The sequence below is a fragment of the Chlorocebus sabaeus genome, chromosome 28, assembly GCF_047675955.1.
Source record: "Chlorocebus sabaeus isolate Y175 chromosome 28, mChlSab1.0.hap1, whole genome shotgun sequence".
NCBI classification, from domain to species: Eukaryota; Metazoa; Chordata; class Mammalia; order Primates; family Cercopithecidae; genus Chlorocebus; species Chlorocebus sabaeus.
In genome coordinates, this window is record NC_132931.1 from 16045820 (window position 1) to 16065536 (window position 19717).

The window sequence follows — 19717 nt, forward strand, 5'->3', positions numbered from 1 at the left end:
AAAATACAAAAGTTATCCAGGGGTAGTGGTGCACACCTGTTTTCCCAGCTCCTCCCCCAGCTGAAGTAAGAGGATTGCTTGCGCCGGGGAGGTTAGGGATGCAGTGAGCCCTGACTGTGCACTACACTCCTGCCTGGGTGACAGAGTGAGACCACGTCTTAAAAAAAAAAAAAAAAAAGGGAAAGACATGTATAATCCTGAGAGCTACTCATGGTTTTGAAAAGATGTGAGTCCTCTGTGGTAACCGGGTGTTCTCCATTTCAGGAACGTTTTATCATGGAACAAGCTCCTCACTGGGTGGGAAGCTGGAATAAGGGACTCCTAAAAGTCACTCAGATTACAAAGCTTGTGACCCAATGAAGCCTTTAGCTAGCCTGCCCTCCTCTCACTGAGGAGATGTGTAGAAGAAAGGGAGGCTTTTTGTACATAGAAAGCCAAGCCAGAGTCATCCTTCTTTTGCTGGGTGATCTGGAGGTGCAGCCACAGTGGGAAGCGCTCACCAGGCAGGCTGTGCCCCTTTGTGACAGACATTCCCAGGCACAGCCCTTCTGCTGACTCACCTCCTCAGTGCCTCCCCCACCCCCCACAGCTAGCACAGTGGGAGGCAACCATCTCTAGGAACTTCATGAATCCTGCAAAAAATAATTTTTTTTTTTCAGCTGGAACTCTGAAGAGCTCCACAGGCAGTATTTTATCTCTAGAGACAAAGGGCAGAGTGGGAGTTAGCGTGAGGGCGGGTGTTAACAGTCTGGCCTATTCTCAGCGCCGTTTTTCTTTCTTCTCCTCCTTGTTCTGTGTCTTCTGCTGCCTCCTCCCATGCCTGGGATTGATGGTGTGGGTTTCTCATGTGCTGTTTCCTTGTTTGGGTGCCATCGCATGCACTGACTTGTTTTCTCGTTGGATCGTCATTTTCTAACCTGAGAAAGGTTCTAGATTTGCTTAAAATAAAGTTTGAAAGGAAGGTCAGGCAAATACAAATCCCTCCAATTTCCTCTGGTAGCCACAGCTGGAGATTCTGTTCCATTTGTCCCGTTCCCATCAAAACAGCAATCAGCCCCGTTTCCTTGATTCTCACCAGGAGACCGATCCAATTCCAACCCAGCATCTGTTGGGGCTTCTGAGAACACAAAGCCATTCAGAAGTTCAGTGAAACAAAGCATGCACTGTCACACAAGCCTGTTCTCCGGCTTAATTAACCAGCAGGGCCAGGAAGAATCTCTTATTTGTCAGTAAGGGAGTTGTCCCCTCATGGTTTTGGAGGGAAGTTGAGTTTTCATCGTTAATGACTAGGGATTGCTTGGGAACCTGAACTACCACTCCACATTAAGAGCTCAAGTGGTGAACAGTAACTTTCTTTCCCTGTTAGTTATCAAAATGAAGCCAAAAGCATTCAACTAAGAGTCTTATAAAGAAGATGTCTTTTTTAGGAAGCAAAAAAACCAGAAGCAAACAGTCACAGCAAACCACAGTTTTCTGGATTAGGGAGCAGAGTGGAAAGCCAGCTCTTGACAAATAAGTGAACAGATGTTATTTTGCAGTAGGGGAAGAGTGATCCTGGGACTTTACTGAACATGAATGTACTGACTGGTCCTTGCTTGGCCACAGGAGTGGTAGCGCGAATTGTGAGAGGAGCAGGCACCTGGCAGTCTGGATTCGAGACTATGGCAAAACTCAAAACAGCATGTTCTCTTTCAATACAAAACAAAGTCCATGTTTGTCTTGGGTTTTGGCTACGAGAAACTACAGAGAATTGTTTTCTACAATGTCTTTGTCTTTTGAATATAAGAGTTTGAAACCTGCCCAGTTCAAATAAAACCCTAGGACTCTTACAGCCAGTTTAGTTTGGTACAATTATTGCCTAACCATTTGGTTAAGACATACTAATTTTTCCAAACCAACAGTGGACTGAGCCTAACATTTCTGGATGTTAATACATTCAGTTCTGTAGCAGTGCTCGAAGGCAGATGTATCATCCTAGTTTTACAGATGAAGGAACTTGCTTAAGACTGTGGCCAGTAAATGGTAGCCTAGGTTTTCACCCAGGTCATTTGTCCTCAGCTTGTTTCTAGACCTGCCTTCTCCCCTCAGGCCAGCGCAGCATCTCCCTGGTGGGTCAGGCGTGTAGAAAGTCCTGGGGACCTTTGGGGCCCTGGCTTAAGTGGCGGGGGAAGGATGTGAATGTTGTCAGAATTAGGGAGGAAGGCTATGAAAGGGAGGATTGATGAGGACATGCAGAAACCTGGTAAGGAAAGGTATTTTAGACTTTTAGGTTGGAAACTGATTTTTGGCTTCAGAATTTTTCCCTTAACCTTCAAAATTTACTTCTACAAAAGAATAAAGTGAGCCCCCAGGTTGTCCCATCACCCAGCTTCCGCAGCTGGCCTTGGCTTGTTATTTCTCGTCACTGTCACAAATACCATTGTGTGTTTAAAAAAAAAAAAAAAGTGAGTGGGTGGGTGTGATCATTAATCTGTCATCAAAACTGACCTCAGTTTCTTCATCTTCCTCTTAGTAGCCACACAGCCAACACCATGTGAGCGTGCTATGCAGTGTGATTTTTACTGCATGGGGCCAGGAGGCACTGCTTTCCTACTTTGCAGATGACAGAGATGATGTGTAGGTCACTAGCCGAGGATCCCCCAGCTTGGTAAAACCAGGATATGAGCCCAGGTCTTCTGACCAATGTCTGGCTCTTTCAACAAATACATGGTCGTTAGGTGCCCATAGGGTCCCTGAGCCCCATGAACCAGGTAGGCCTTGCAGAGGGGTGGGGACCTTGCTGGACTCCTTCCCCATGGATGAACGAAGCTGCAAATAGTAGAAAGGGGCCCTGGCAGTTTTGCCACCCCAACAGTGTCCCAGATAGGGTTTCGATGTCACTGAGGGCTTTCCCAAGCAGGGCAGCACAGTCCAGTACACACAGCCTGTTGGTGCTTGTTACTACATGTCGTCTTCAGCAGACCCAACAGGCCCCTGGGTGAGCACTTGACCCTGACAGGACTTAAAACATGGCCACAGTCTGCCCCCACCTCCATGTTCTTGTTGGGGAGGTGCTCCAGATAGTGGTATTTGGGTGTCGGGCCTCTCTGACCTGAGGAGGTGGCTGCAGAAGCCAGGGCCAGCCCTGAGCCCATGAAGTCTCTACTCCTCCCAAGCACACTGTCCTGCCTCCCCGCCCTTCCCAGCCACAGCTGCACAGCATGTGCTGCTCCAAGCTCCGCTGCTCCCTCCCCCAACTTCCTGTTGCTGGGGACAGCAAGGGGTGGGGGCTAAGGGTCTGCTGTTGCTCAGGCGATCTGTGGCTGATTTGGGAATAATTTGAAACTAAATCTTCAGCTCTTTGGAAGCCTTTCATGAAATCATTGCAAGTTTATTAACAACAGCTGTGGCCACACATGACCTGGATCCCCGCCCCAACCCACCCCCAGAATCTCAGAGGGGAAGTAGCAGTCGAGACTTGCAATTCCCAGTCACCTTTCTAAGGGGAGGAAAAGTACAATGAAGAAGAAAAGCCACCTATTCTTCCCCCATGGTCACAAGAGGCTGACCAGCAGGCACATGGACAGCCAGCCCTGGTAACCAGAAGTGTTGAAAAAACAGGCTCAAAAGGATCGTAAAGGCTTTGGCAAGAACAGTTTTGTGCCAAGCGCTCAAACAGCTATTTTGGGAACTGTCAGCCTGTAGCTGGTGATTACGGTTCATATCTGATTTGTGAAAATAAATCGAATCTTTTCCCCTTTTTAATCACTCATAGTTTCTCTTTCTTCGTTTTCTCCTGTCTATACCATTGTGCGTGGACAGAACTGTGGGGCTTAGTTGTTGAGGGACAAGCTAAGGGAGGATTTTTGTGTGTGTTTTGTTTCTCTCTTCTTAATTAAAACCTCTCTGGTAAATTCTACCTCACTTCCCATCTTCAACTGCAGCAAGTTTCTGGAGAGGCTGGGTCCTCGCCATCCCCCCAGACTCTTGCTGTGTCTTCCTCCCCTCCCCACCCACCCTACCTGCATGCAGCAGGCAGCAAGCCAGAGTCTTCTGTGTTGGGCTTAGTGCTTTCTGCACCCTGCTGAGCTCAAAGGAATTCAAGGAAAGGAAACAAACCTTCTCCCTCCCTATTAAGCAATCTGCTTATGTCTTGTCTTGTCTTTTTTTTTTTTTTTTTTGAGAGGGAGTCTCGCTCTGTCGCCCAGGCTGGCCCAGCTAATTTTCGTATTTTGGTGGAGACAGGGTTTCACCATGTTGATCAGACTGATCTCGCGCTCCTGACCTCAAATGATCCACCTGCTTAGGCCTCCCAAATTGCTGGGATTACAGGCATGAGCCACCACGCCTGGCCTTATTTCTTTTTTTTAAGTGCTCTTCCAGCCGGGCCTGGTGGCTCATGCCTGTAAACCCAGCACTTTGGGAGGCCGAGGCGGATGGAGGCCAATATGGTGAAACCCCTTCTACTTAAAACTACAAAAATGCCGGGCGCGGTGGCTCAAGTCTGTAATCTCAGCACTTTGGGAGGCCGAGACGGGCGGATCACAAGGTCAGGAGATCGAGACCATCCTGGCTAAAACGGTGAAACCCCGTCTCTACTAAAAAATACAAAAAAAAACTAGCCGGGCGACGTGGCGGGCGCCTGTAGTCCCAGCTACTCGGGAGGCTGAGGCAGGAGAATGGCGTGAACCCAGGAGGCGGAGCTTGCAGTGAGCCGAGATCCGGCCACTGCACTGCAGCCTGGACGACAGAGCGAGACTCCGTCTCAAAAAAAAAAAAAAAAAAAAAACCTACAAAAATTAGCCAGGCATGGGGCGGGCACCTATACTCCCAGCTACTTGGGAGGCTGAGGCAGGAGAATCACTTGAACCCGGGAGGCAGAAGTTGCAGTGAGCAGAGATAGTGCCACTGCACTCCAATCTCGGGGATAGAGCAAGACTGTGTCTCAAAAAAAAAAAAAAAAAATTGCTCTTCCAGTTCCGCTGGGTAGGTGAGACTCCATTTCACTCTCTGCTTTGACGTTTGTCCTCGACACTGCATTTGGGGTGTGCTGCCCACTATGGTGCCATTCGTGTGCTTCCTCATGGTACTTATTGGATTCTCCTGTGGTCCATAGGTATACCTTCTGGAGTAGCCATGGGCAGCGATGGGATGCTGGGGTGTTTTTTTTGAGACTAAGTTTTGCTCATGTCACCCAGGCTGGAATGCGGTGGTGTGATCTTGGCTCACTGCAACCTGTGCCTCCCGGGTTCAAGTGATTCTGCTGCCTCAGCCTCACAAGTAGCTGGAACTACAGGCGCCTACCACCACACCTGGCTAATTTTTGTATTTTTAGTAGAGATGGGGTTTCGCCACGTTGGCCAAGCTGGTCTCGAACTCTTGACCTCAGGTGATTAGAGGGCTCACTTCTACCCTGGCCTGACGCATCATTACGCTTATTCTTTTGAGGCCCTGCTGATTCAGGGACAGCTTGGTCGCTGATCACCATCCACTCCCTCTCGCCTCAGGCTGGCCTTGCTCATCAGAAAGGAGCTGTGCTGAGGATTCGTTTGAAAGTTTTCACTGGGATTAGGAGGGGCTAGAAGGAGGGCAGAGAGAGAACTCATCCAGGCCAGCGGGGTCCTTCTTAAGGCCTGTGCCAGAAGCCAAGGATGAGGTAGAGAGGCTACAGCACTTGGGGGAATGTACCATGGTCAGTCATGGGGTCCGTGGCAGCGAGTACAGACACAGCCAGCAGCCCCTGCTGCCCCCAGTGGCCAGGGCAAACAGCATGAACAGGAACTCAAACAGAGGTTCAGGTGAACCTCTATAGACGCTTGTCCAGGGTGAGCCCACCAACCCAGCCTGAGTCACACAGAGTTGGGAACTGCCGGCCAGCCTGGGAACCTACAAGTCCAGACCTCCTGCCCTGGCCTCAGCACACTGCCCACGTTGGTGGTCCAGCCACTCTCTGCATCTTCTGAGCCTCGGGGTCCTCTTGTGAAATCCTTTTTTTTTTTTTTTGAGACGGAGTCTTGCTCTGTCACCCGGGCTGGAGTGCAGTGGCCGAATGTCAGCTCACTGCAAGCTCCGCCTCCCGGGTTTACGCCATTCTCTTGCCTCAGCCTCCCGAGTAGCTGGGACTACAGGCGCCCGCCACCTCGCCCGGCTAATTTTTTGTATTTTTAGTAGAGACGGGGTTTCACCGTGTTAGCCAGGATGGTCTCGATCTCCTGACCTTGTGATCCGCCCATCTCGGCCTCCCAAAGTGCTGGGATTACAGGCTTGAGCCACCGCGCCCGGCCAAAATCCTTACCAGCCTCTTGTGGAGAGGGGGTGTGAAGTAAGCAATCTGTACGAGGCAGCAGGACCTCATGGGGACAGAGCGCGACCTTCTACAATGGAATCTCAGTGGGCTTGACAGTGAGGTGTGGATATAAAAGCAGCCAAGGGGAAGGATATCAGAATGTTCCCAGGATTGATCTCTGGTGAGGAATTTTGGGTGATTTTAGCTGTGGTGTTTTGTTCAACGTTTCCCAGGATTGTTTTAATCAGTATGTATAAGGAAAGGAAATAATGGCATTTTTTTTTTATGTTGATGAGAACCAAATCCCTGAGTTTTTTTGTGACAAGAAGAGGACAGAAAATTTCATGGGACCCTCATGGGATTCAAGTAATTTGGTAGCATCAGGAGAAAACATGTCAGGCAAGGAAATCTTGAAGCATTTGTTTCCGCCTTTGAGATGGACCAAAACCAGTGAGCTGAGAACAGCACCTGGTCAGAGGCCACTGGAGACCAGTGACCCAGGGAGGCATTACAGCTGCTTGCCTCAGTGCTGGGCCCCCATGTGCCGCTTAGATTTCTGGCTCAAGAAATGAGGTTTATGGGCTTTCCCAAGCTACCCACTCCCGCTCTGGGCAAGAGGAATCTACTGGCTTTTATCCCAAAGGCCAAGTGCCAGGGACCAGAGGCCGACAAGTGGGCCGTTTCAGGGGATGGCACATGCACTTCTGGGTAAGCTGAGCATGAGAAAAGGAGGATTGTTCCCTAAAAATTTCCAAAACACATAGCCCCTTGCTCTGCTTTTTGGCTGTTTGTTTCCTTGAGTAGAAGTGTTTTATTTTGTTTTGCCCTATTATGTCTTGTAAGGGGAGAAAGGAGGTTTTAGAATCCTGCCCTTCTCAGAAGGAGCCCTCTTATGTTTCTGTGCTCTTTCTGGAATAAAGCACACCTTAGAACAGTTGCCTCTGACACATGCACCCAGCCTAACAGCAGTGTTCTCAGGACCCCAGTCAGGTTTGCCAGAAGTTCCGATTCAGAAACCCGGGGGTTTATGTGGTTAACAGCTCAGGCTTTGAGACTAGACTGCCTGGATCACAACCTGGTTGTGCCAGGGTTTCCTCATCTGCAATGTGGCAATCAGTTCGTAGCACCTGACTCAGGGAGCTGTGGTGAAATTGGGGTCCATGTGAGGTGTGTAGACAGGGACTGGTGCATAGTAAGCTCTCAGTGCATGTTAATTACTGTTGTTGTTACTGTGCTTGGCACTTTGTAAGAGTGATCGGATCAGGTGCCGTGGTTCACACCTATAATCCCTGCACTTTGGGAGGCGGAGGTGGAAGGATTGCTTGAGGCCAGGAGTTTGAGACCTGCCTGGGCAACACAGAACTCCCCCTCCCCCACCGTCTCTATAAGAAAAATTAAAAATTAGCTGGGCATGATGATACATACTTGTAGTCCCACCTACTCAGGAGCCTGAGGTGAGAAGATCACTTGAGCCCAGGAGTTCAAGGTTGCAGTGAGCTATAATCACGCTACTACACTCCAGCCTGGGCTGAGCAAGACCCTGTCTCAAGAAAAAAAAAAAAGTAAGAAATGATTTGCTTCTCACCCTAACCTGTTTTAGAAAGGAGTGGGTTCCGGGTTAGGTAGTGGGGATAGAGCTGCATATACACTCAAGCCAGATCTTGAGCCCCAGAGTTGTAGTTCTTCCTGTGATGCCAGCAGCCTCTCTTGAAGAAGCCAGCAGTGCTTGTTTTTTTTTGTTTGTTTGTTTGTTTTGAGACGGAGTCTTGCTCTGTCGCCCAGGCTGGAGTGCAGTGGTGCGATCTCGGCTCACTGCAAGCTCCGCCTCCCGGGTTCACGCCATTCTCCTGCCTCAGCCTCCCGAGAAGCTGGGACTACAGGTGCCCGCCACTATGCCCGGCTAATTTTTTTGTATATTTAGTAGAGACAGTGTTTCACCGCATTCACCAAGATGGTCTCGATCTCCTGACCTCGTGATCCGCCCGCCTCGGCCTCCCAAAGTGCTGGGATTACAGGCGTGAGCCACCGCGCCTGGCCGCCAGCAGTGCTTTAAAATGAATTCATCCTGCCATCCAGGCAGCTCTACCACCAGGGTTTCCTGTTTGTGACAGCCCCAGAGAGGGCAGGGCAGTTGTACTGTGATCCAGCTCAGCCCCCGGCGCCTCATCATCGTCTTTCCCCTCTCCCAGCAGCCTAAGTGTGTCCTAGATTTGCAGCGTGGCCTTTTTCCAAGTGTCCTCTTCACAGGCTGGTGATGCTCGGATGCCTGGAATGTTTCCTGAGGGACTGACTCCAGAAAGGACTCAATATCCCATCTGTCACTTAGCCCAAGCCCAAGAAGTATCTGATGAGGGACTAGGCCTCATGGTTAACCTCAAAATGAATCCTAAACCTGCCCTCCCTCTTTTCTTTTTTTTTTTTTTTTTTTTTTTTTTTTGAGATGGAGTCTCGCTCTGTCGCCCAGGCTGGAGTGCAGTGGGACTATCTCGGGTCACTGCAAGCTCCGCCTCCCGGCGGAGTGTTCAAGTGTTTCTCCTGCCTCAGCCTCCCAAATAATTGGGATTACAGATGCGTGCCACTGCGCCTAGGTAATTTTTGTATTTTTGATAGAGACAGGTTTTTACCATGTTGGCCAGGCTGGTCTCAAACTCCTGACCTCATGATCCACCCGCCTCGGCCTCCCAAAGTGCTGGGATGACAGGCGTGAGCCACTGCTTCTGGACCCTCCGTCTTTTTAATTGTGGTGAAACATAAGATAAAACTTGCCATTTTTTAAGTTTACAATTCAGTTGTCTTCACTTTTTTTTTCCTGAGGTAGGATCTTCCCCTGTTGCCCAGGCTGGAGTAAAATAGTGCAGTCATAGCTCACTGCAGCCTCAACCTCTTGGGCTCAAGTGATCCTCTCACCTCAGCCCCCCAGATAGCTGGGATTATAAGCATATGCTACATCTAGCTAATTTTTAAAATTTTGTAGAGCTGGGTTCTCATTCTGTTGCTCTTGCTGGTCTGAAAATCCTGGCCTCAAGCAATGCTGCTGCCTCAGCCTCCCAAAGCACTAGGATTGTCTTCACTTTTTTTTTTTTTTTGAAACAGAGTCTTGCTCTGTTGCCCACACTGGAGTGCGGTGGCGCCATCTCTGCTCGCTGCAACCTCCACCTGCGGCTTCAAGCAATTCTGCCTCAGCTTCTCGAGTAGCTGGGATTACAGGCACGTGCCACCACACCTAGTTAATTTTTTGTATTTTTAGTAGAGATGAAGTTTTGCCGTGTTAGCTACACTGGTCTCTCAACTCCTGGCCTCAAGTGATACCCCCACCTCGACCTCCCAAAATGCTGGGATTACAGGCATGAGCCAACTGCATCTGGCCTGTCTTTACTCTTGAGGAATTTCAGATGCGTCAGAGAAACTGATTGTGGAAGGAGCTTCCACCCCAAATTAAGAAAGAAATCTTCCAGCTGGGTGTGGTGGCTCATGCCTGTAATCCCAGCATTTTGGGGAGACCAAGGTTGGGTGCATCACTTGAGTCCAGGAGTTTAAGACTAGCCTGAGCAACATGGTGAAACCCCATTTCTACCAAAAAAAAAACAGTTACGCCGGGCACGCTGGCTCACGCCTGTAATCCCAGCACTTTGAGCGGCTGAGGCAGGCAGATCATGAGGCCAGGAAATCGAGACCATCCTGGCTAACACAGTGAAACCCCATCTCTACTAAAAATACAAAAAAAATTAGCCGAGCATGGTGGCGGGCGCCTGTAGTCCCAGCTACTCAGGAGGCTGAGGCAGGAGAATAGTGTGAACCTGGGAGGCAGAGGTAGCAGTGAGCCGAGATCGCACTGCAGCACTCCAGCCTGGGCGACAGAGCGAGACTCTGTCTCAAAAAAAAAAAAAAAAAGTCGGATGTAGTGGTGGGTGCCTGTAGGCTGAGCTACTGAGAGGCTGAGGCTGGAAGATCTCTTGAGCCCAGGAGGTGGAGGCTGCACTGAGCTATAATGGTGCCACTGCACTCCAGCCTGGACAGTAGAGGAAGACACTGTCTCAAAAAAAGGAAAGAAATCTTCCCCTTAGAGTCTAACATATTAGCTAAAAGTGTAACTTTTTTCTTTTTTTTTAAAAAAAAAAAACTTTGTTTTATTAAAGTTACTAAGCACAGTGTCCTGTGGCTCTAGCCAATTGGAGACAGTTGAAATCTGAAACAAGCCATATCTAGGTATAACTGACAGTTGGCTCATGATTTATGGTAAAATTGCAGATCATCGTAGCTGAGTGCCACCATTTTGGGTGAAATACAAACCCCAGACTGTCTTTAGACTCTTAAGGGCTTGACTCCCAAGACGGGACTCAAGGACAAAGGGTCTTGATTCCACTTGTCAATCAGGAGAGTGATCAGAACAGAGGGAGGGATCGGAAGAAAAGCTCCGGGGTGGCTGTCTTAGGAGGGTGAGGATGCAGCGTTTATTTCCTTGGGACTCTAAGGCTCCCTCTTCCTCTCCAAGAAGAATTCTGAATGGCAGGCTGGGAAGATTCTATCTGCACTGTCCTCCAGACCCAGCCGATCTGTATCAGAAACCTGGGCTTGTGCTCCTATGCAGGTGCCTCAGGAGGGAGTTCTGAAATAGGATTTATTCAGGAGCACTGGGATTTTTTTTTTTTTTTTTTTTGAGACAGAGTCTCGCTGTGTCGCCCAGGCTGGAGTGCAGTGGCCGGATCTCAGCTCACTGCAAGCTCCGCCTCCCGGGTTCAGGCCATTCTCCTGCCTCAGCCTCCCGAGTAGCTGGGACTACAGGCGCCCGCCACCTCACCCGGCTAGTTTTTTTTGTACTTTTTAGTAGAGACGGGGTTTCACCGTGTTAGCCAGGATGGTCTCGATCTCCTGACCTCGTGATCCGCCCGTCTCGGCCTCCCAAAGTGCTGAGATTACAGGCTTGAGCCACCGCGCCCGGCCAGGAGCACTGGGATTTATCACAGAAGCTTAGTGATAAAAATCAGGCAGTGGCCTACATGCTCTCAGCCTCAGCAGTGCCACAGGGGGCCAGAGCTCTTCTACCCAAAAGAGAGCCTCGCTTGTCCATCCTGTTTTATCAGGGGAGAGTCTGAGGAAAAAAAGAGGGTTAGTGCTTAGTCTTTTTTTTTTTTTTTTTTTTTTTTTAAGGCGGACTCTCCCTCTGTCACCCAGGCTGGAGTGCAGTGGCGTGGTTTCGGCTCACTGCAACCTCTGCCTCCCAGGTTCAAGCGATTCTCCTGCCACAGCCTCCCAAGTAGCTGGGACTACAGGCGCGTGCCACCACTCTCCCCTGATTTTTTGTATTTTTAGTAGAGATGGGGTTTCACTGTGTTAGCCAGGATAATCTCGATCTCCTGACTTCGTGATCCGCCTGCCTTAGCCTCCCAAAGTGCTGGGATTACAGGCGTGAGCCACCAAGTGTCTAGTCTTTAATGCTGTGAAATTGCCACTTCTATCCATGTGGAATTCCGGAGAGGGGTGCTGGCTAGAACAGTGCTCATAGCAGAGACGTGAGGCCCTGACAAGGAGGGCCAGGGCTGCCACACTCCTCACTGTGTCTGCAGCGTGCAGCACGGTCCTGACTGGTGTGGGTGCCCTGTATGGGGCAGGGACACCTTCAGGATGTCTTTTCTGTGGATTTCCTCCAGAAGGACCATTGAATGGCCCGATGTGTGCATTTGTCCCAGTTCACCGCCAACTAGCCATAACATTGAACAAGGTACTTTCTCAGGGACCTCAGTTTCTGTGCTACAGAGGTTGGAATGGATGATTCCTAAGGTACCTCCTTGTGCCATGGAAGGCCGTAAGTGTCCCTGGGGGACTGATGGTGTAACTGCATCGAGGAGATGCAGCAGAGGCTGGGGTGAGGCTGAGTGGTGGTTGTGCAGTCCTGTTGGTTGTGATTAATAACGGACCAGAGTCAGGACCCCTGAAAGAAACAGTGTGGGTGTCTCCCAGTGTGCACCACTTCTTTATGAAACTTCTCAACTTTTAGAACTCTCTACCTGTCATTTTTCAGTTTTCCTGTGTCCTAATCATGACCGTTTACTTTGGGCTACATCCTTTACATACTTGAACTCATTCAGTCCTTGACAAAGCAGCCCATTTACAGATGAGCTGCCTAGACGCAGGGATACTCAGGAACCTGCCGACCTCACTTAGCTAAGAGGTGTAGGCCCACGGCTCTCCTGCTGCGCAATTTTCTTTCTTTTTTCTTTCTTTCTTTTTTTTTGACACGGGTTTTACTCTGTCACCCAGAGTGGAGTATGGAGTGCAGTGGCACGATCACTCCCGAGTAGCTGGGACTACAGGCTCGCACCACCATGCCTGGCTAATTTTTGTATGTTTTGTAGAGATGGGATCTCGCTTTATTGCCCGGGCTAGTCTCAAATTCCTGGGCTCAAGTGATCCTGCCACCAGTTTTCTGGATCACTTCCCTTAATTTGTTGGGGGGTCTTTGTTCGTTTGTTTTTTAATCTTTTTTCCTAGGCCTGCCGCTGGCTCCAAAATGAAGAGGCTTGCCAGCTCCCAGTCTAGAGAGTTGATAGAATCTATCTTGATATTCACATGGAGGCCTTCAAACTGCCCACCCAACCCTCTTGAGTTACGGAAGCCCTTCATGTTGACTCGCTTAGTGATTATGTTGAGGGTAGTAAGTTCCCCCTTGTGAAGTGTTCACAAAGAGACTAGATGACCTCGTCTTGGGGTTTTGATAGAGAATTCTTACATGTTAACCCCGGAGAGAGACAGCTTCCTCAGGATTCCTTCTAGACGATTCTATGGTGTGCTTGGACACTTCGCAACTGTTGATATGCATGATGGGAACTTGACCTTTGTTACCTCTCCTCTCTTCACACCTTGCTCAGAACACCTGGCCAGGCAGCAGCAAGGAGGCTGCTTCTGCTGAAAACATACTTGAGTATCTTAATGTCCAAGTGTCAGAGTTGGAAAGAAGCTTGTGAGACCTTTTAGTCCAACCCATCACTTGGCATCTGAGGCCTAGAGAATGTAGGAGAATTGAATAGTGTCATCCACATTGCAGACAGAGCCAGTCTCCGGGGACTCTAAGAATCTTTCATCCACCAAACCAAGGGAATGTGTTATCTAATTACTTACTCATTCTATCTGCCTTTGTTTCATTGTTGATCTGAAGTTTAACCAGTAAACTTAGATCAGTGTCTAGCACAGAGTAGGCATTCAGTACACCTTTAGTGAAGGAAATTGCTAACTTCAGAACCCTTGAGGTTCACAAACAATTGTGTGTGGGGAGATCACTGATTTCTGTCTCGGCTGTGACATTAATAACCTAGTAAGTAAACCTGCAAACTGTCCGTTGCTTAGCCCTCATGGAACTGCCATCTTCCTGCAGGCCACGGATTGTGTTCCTTCCAGTTGCTGCTCTGGGTGTCATCAGATCGGCATGAAAAAATCCAGAGTGGTCATTATTAATATTTCATCCCAAAGCAAAGAAATTGGCCATATGGTTAGGCTCTGAAGCCGTGTCTAGGAAAATAAATGTGCTTTCATTAGACTGCTTGCGTTTTGGGGACTTGCTAATCCCCTCACAATATCAGGGACCACCATCCCTCTCCTTCCTTCTCCTTCCTTCTGCCCAGCTCGGCTGCTGTCAACTCCTGGAGGACCCCAGGGAACAGAGCCCCTCCTATAGTCAGCCCTCTCTTTCCTGCGTGCTGAGCTGGCAGTTGGTGTTTGGGGTTTGCCACGGTGTTCCCACTCTGCTTCTTGTGAGCCTCAGCCCTCTCGGGGCCACACCTTAGACCCTCAGCCCTGCAGCCAGCCAGGAAAGATGGGCACCCACTTGGTGGGTTTTTTCAATCCACTTAGTCTTTTTTCAGTCCCACAAACTGAAAGGCTGCTTTGTGGGTCACTGAGGAGAGGGGTTAAGGTCAGCAGCACTCATGAAGCAGGCATCACGGGTGGTCTGTCCTGGGGCAACAGCCCGGTCCTCCCACCATGGTGTCTGCTGGCAGGTGGGGGTGTGGGATCTGCATATGGCAAAAACCCAACCTCCGGGGCTTGCCCAGGGTGGCCCCTCAGTTTCCCAGCACAGCTTCCATGTCTGCCTGCACTCACAGTGCCTCTCAGTTCCTGTCTTGTATAACCCAAGTGTGAATTGTGTTTGTCATTTCGGGCCTACCAAGCATGGAATTTGGGAGAAGAGACAGCAAGATCAGAGGGGGACCATCCTCCCCAAGGCCTGGCCCAGGAACCCAGGCCAGCCTTGGGGCTAGGCAGGGCCCGACTGGACATTTGTCCATCTCAATTGAGGACATCTGCAAGACTTCTCCAGGCTCTGCAGACAGGCTGCCATGCCCAGCGCTTGTGGACTTGGGATCTGAAACTTCTCAGGCTCTGCCCACTCAGACCCAGCCATCTCCAAACCCTTCTCATATCCACCACGTGCACGCAGTTGTTCAGTGCATGGAGGCCCTCCACCCTCCCCCACCTCACCAGGCAGCTGCCTGCCATGCTCAGACCCCTCTGCCCAGCCTTGTGGATGGCCTCCTCGTTAACGCCATCAGGCTGATGAAGGAAAGAGGCGCTCAGAGAAATGGGAAGGAACGGTGTGCAGCCCAGGCCTCAGTGGCCAGCAGCAGGCTTCGAGCTTGTTCCATGGCCACCAGGAACAGGCGGCCTCCCCTCTGTCGCATGGGGTCTCAGCACTGCATGAAGCTGCAGGCTCATCCTTGTCATTGCTTGCATTTTAGGAAGATGATGAGAAGCTTATTGAGGAAATTCAGAAGGAGGCTGAAGAGGAACAGAAAAGAAAGAATGGAGGCAAGTGCCCCTCCCCAGGCCCCCAGGACAGAGCAGCAGCCCCGCCCTGCAGCACAGCACTGCCGAGGGAGCAGAGGACCACAGGCCATGTGGGCTCCTGCTGGCCTCCCTGGGTGTCCTAGCACTCAACCCAGCACGGGAGAGGAGGGGGTGCTGTCCCTCAGGTGGCAATAGACCTGACTCCACCCACGCAGCCACATCTCAGGCCTATGGAAAGGCCCTCAAAGCCTTCAGTATAGTTTTGGCATCTCCTTGATGGTGAGGAAGTCCCAGGGGATGGGTTTGCTCTCTGGAATCAAACAAGCCACACCTGGCTAAAGAAAAAGTAGGCCCAGCTGACGCTTCCGAGGCTAAAAAGCAGTGAAGCCAGACGTGTTGGCACACGTCTGTGATCCCAGCTCCTCAGGAGGCAGAGATGGGAGGATCACTTGAGCCTAGGTGTTTGGGGCTAGCCTGGGCAAAATAGCAAGACCCCATCTGTTTTTCCTTTACAAAAAAAAAAAAAGGGCTAAGTGCAGTGGCTCACAACTGCAATCCCAGCACTCCGGGAAGGTGAGGCAGGTGGATCACTTGAGCCCAGGAGTTTGCGACCAGCCTGGGCAACATGGCAAAACCCCATCTATTTAGAAAAAAAAGAAAAAAAATGAAAATGTAACTTGAGTCACTGAGGTGGCCCATCAAGGCCCTGTCTCTGAAGGATGCCTTGCTGACCTGGGTGGATGGACATGCCACCTTCCAAGGTGCCACTATAGAGCAAGACACCAGGGGAAGTGCAGATTTGTCCTTGGTTTCTTGTAGTGGCATTTGAGGGGTGTCCACGTTTTGTGCTTTGATCAACATGTGGAGCCACTCCTGTGTCCAGAGGTTGCTGCCCTGGTCCCAGGCTAGATTCCATTGAGGTTGGTTTAATGTTTCTCTCCACTAATCCCCATATCCCTTTCAGAGAACACCTTCAAACGCATTGGACCCCCGCTGGAGAAGCCCGTGGAGAAGGTGCAGAGGGTGGAGGCCCTCCCGAGGCCTGTTCCGCAGAACCTGCCACAGCCACAGATGCCGCCCTACGCCTTTGTGCACCCACCCTTCCCCCTGCCTCCCGTGCGACCTGTGTTCAACAACTTCCCTCTCAACATGGGGCCTATCCCAGCCCCGTACGTGCCCCCTCTGCCCAACGTGCGGGTCAACTATGACTTCGGTCCCGTCCACATGCCCCTAGAACACAACCTGCCCATGCACTTTGGCCCCCAGCCGCGGCATCGCTTCTGATGGCCCCGAACCCCCATTGAGCAGCACAGAGCCCTTTTGGGGTGGGAGTGTGTATGGAGAACCCTCCCCCACCCCTCCCCCAAGGCTGGTGGCTGTGCCATTGCATCTTAGATCAGGTTGAAGGGTAGGCTGGTTTTCTTCCCACCCCTTTCCCAGAAGGGCCACTGCTCCCAGAAGAGTGGTCACAGCTGGTGGGCCTCTGGGGGCCTGCATGGGATTGGTCTGGCTCCCACTGGGCAGAGTTAAAAGGGCCTTGAGGCCCTTCCGGAAGAGTTCTGCCATCCTAGCAGGCAGCATGGTGGCCCTGGCTGCTGTGTCACTCCAGTCCCTACAGAAAGAGACCAAGAGGAAATATTTTGCCTGCATTCATTTTTACCCCTAGCAAACACCAGGGAAAAACCTCTCAGAATTAAAACCACATGAGCCTTCCTTACATAGCACAGACAGATCCATAATAAAAATGAAGTCCCAAATGGTGGAGTTCAGAGACAGCTGCGATGTGAACTGCTCCTCCCCTCCCATCCCCCCAGGCCACCATTGGCAGCCCTTCTGCCTTGTCCATGGCATAGGCCCTTGCTACTCACACCTGGGCCTCCTCGGAGTGGACCCCTGGGGAGCAAGGCTGCCGGGAGCATTTCCCTGGAGGGGCCCACAGTTGGGCAGAGGGGGCTGCACCTGCAGGCCCGGGAAGCATTGCTCAGGGTGGGGGGCCGGGACCATGGCCCACAGAGGCACTGCCACCACCGTGAGGGCCAAGATGCTGTCCCCCTATCTAGAACCCGTGCACCACTGCAGTGAGTGTTGAGGGAACCTGTTCTCTCCGCTCTTAGACCTACTCAGATGAGGAAGCAGCAGACCCTTCTCGCGGCAGGGGTTTTGCTCTGTTGCCGTCTGTCTCACCCTCAGTCTCTGGAAAGTCAGACTGAGAAATCCTTTCCCAGGCCAGGCCGCTGCAGTGCACTGGATGGTTCTGAAGCTGGCCCATCGAAAGAGCCTCGAGATAGCTAAGATAGAGGCCTGGTGGCCCTGCCAGGCAGCCCAACTGCTAAGGGAGACATTTGTGCTACCCTGGGTGATAAGCAGCTTTTCCTCTCTGGCTTTTTGGGGGAGGAGTGGGCCTCCTGAGGGAGACAGGTGACCCTGGGTGCTGCCCCTGCCCTGTGTGTTCCCCTGGGTGTTCTTGGTGGTTGGTGAAGGCAGGTAGAGGGTGCTGTCTTTCACCTCCCATGTGAGGGCCACCTCCCTTCTCATGGGGTCAGCTGAGCATCAGCTCGGCCCTGCCACGTCCCCACTTGCCCTCCTCGCCTCCTGTCCGGCCCCAGGTTTCTAGCCATGCCCGAGGCATCACTGTGGCCCATTGGCAGATGAGAGGCCTGAAACCTTCCTGGCTACAGGCATCACTTTCTCCTCCCCATGGCCTGCGTTGTCATGTTACCATGAGGTTCCGAGAGGTTTGGAGTTCACAGACCTCAGACACAGCTGAGCCTGACAACCATTGGGGTGGGGCTGTGTCAGCCTCCGGAGTGGCCTGCCACCTCCTGTATCAGGGCCTGGCCCACCCGAGGTGGCTAGGGCAGGCAGGCACTGTCATTTGCTGCCATTGGCTTCTCAGATGTATTTCAGGGACTAAAGTGGGTTTAAAAAGATCTAAGATGGCCCAGTGCGGTGGCTCCTGCCTGTAATCCCAGCACTTGGGGAGGCCAAGGTGGGCGGATCACCAGAGGTCGGGAGTTCGAGACCCCGTCTCTACTAAAAATACAAAATTAGCTGGATGAGGTGGTGCATGCCTGTAATCCCAGCTACTCAGGAGGCTGAGGCAGGAGAATCAAACCTAGGAGGCAGAGGTTGCAGTGAGCCAAGATTGCACCATTGCACTCCAGCCTGAGCAACAAGAGCAAAACTGTTTCTCAAAAAAAAAAAAATCTAAGATACCCATTCTTTCTGCCTTTGCCCAGGATGGAGGCTTTGAAGACAGGTGGTCACCTGGGCATGGGGTAAGGGTGCGTGGGGGGGCCGGGCTTGGGGGCAGCCTGCTGCTATGTCCTTGCGCCCCTACCTGTTGGGCTGCCTGAATTTTGTTACCAGCCTGAACGACAGTGCCTTGGAAAGGTGGGCTCCACGCGGCAGCAGCAGGATTGTCTTCAGTACCTTAAATATGCTCCCTGTGCTTTCCCAGGGAGGATCTCTGGGAGCAGAGGGCAGTTGTAGACATGCCAGCTGAAGAGGAGGTGACCTCAGGCCCAGGGAGCCTCAGCTCCCTCTGCCCTGCACCCTAGGCACGTGGCTCCAGCAAGGGGCCCACGCAGGACAAAGGGAGCAGGCAGCAGCTGCGGAAACAGCCCTAGACAGGTGCTGGCCTCAACCCTGGCAGGGGAGGGGGAGCCCAGAGTGATGTTTCTCCTAAGGCCAAACCCCAAGGGTGGGTCATTTGAGAGGAGTTCCAGCTGTTTCTGGCCACACTGGGGTGGTGAGGAAGGAGCTGCTGCCTTTTTCCTTGGAGGGTCCCTGATTCCTGAGGATCCTCCCTGAGCCAGGCACAGGGGACCGCAGGGCTGCTGTGAGCACCCACCTTGGCTCTCCAGGCCCGTCTGTCCAGAGGCAGGGCCTGGACCTTGGGCTCCTGCCTGGACCAGGGACGGGAGAAAAGCACTGGCTGTCTTCTGAGCAGCCAGCAGGAGGTTGTGCCGGTGCCCAGAGAGCAGGTCAGACCACAGGCAACCCTGAGGCAACTGGCACCTCCTCTCTTCCCCTGCAGGGCTTGCCCCAGGGCACAAGGCTCCCCAGCCACAGCCCCCTCTTACTTGCCTTAAAACTGGAGAGAGGAATCTAGTATTTGCACTTAGCAAAATATTTAAAAACTGAAAAAAATGCATGATCTGTCACTTTGTATAAAAATAGAAAAAACAAACTTTTTCTTTACCTTCTGGTAGTAAAAATAGATAAAATAATTCCGTTTCAACTACTGTGTGTAAAAAGCCTGTATCATATGTAACTGGGACTTTTTGTAAATAAATGTTTGTGCGCTCTGCTCCCTCTGGTTTCATCTCTCCACACTGCCATCCGGCAAGTTACAGGGGCAGCTGACAGATTTGTCCAAGTGATTCGATCTAAACCAGCATCCGCACCTTCATGACTGGGTCCTGGCAGGATCAGGCCCGAAAGGCCCAGTAGTAGAATCCCCCACCACTTGCTGCGAGGGAGGAAGATCAGGTGGTCTTCCTGCTAGGCAAATCCCGCTAGGGCGGCTACCAAGGCCCAGATTGGGCACAAAGGGTCTATTTGTTTTTGGCACAGAATCCCCTTCAAGAAAAGGGCAGTCAGTTTCTTTTGCAGGCCCCTTTCCCAGTCTCTGCCCACCTAAAGGTCAGGTAAACCAGGAGAAGCCTCACC

The 19717-nt window shown here is 51.4% G+C and overlaps 1 protein-coding gene across 4 annotated transcripts in view; it reads left to right on the top strand.

Annotated features, from left to right (window-relative positions):
- Positions 1–19356, top strand: part of RNF216 (ring finger protein 216) — a 162049-nt gene extending 142693 nt beyond the window's left edge. For all 4 annotated transcript variants that reach the window (XM_073012807.1, XM_008018763.3, XM_008018766.3 and 1 more), the window contains 2 exons: positions 14995–15064; positions 16008–19356. In XM_073012807.1, the coding sequence (XP_072868908.1) occupies positions 14995–15064; positions 16008–16327 (390 nt within the window). In that variant the 3' untranslated portion in view covers positions 16328–19356. The remainder of the gene's footprint in view (positions 1–14994; positions 15065–16007) is intronic.
- Positions 19357–19717: the final 361 nt, after the last annotated feature.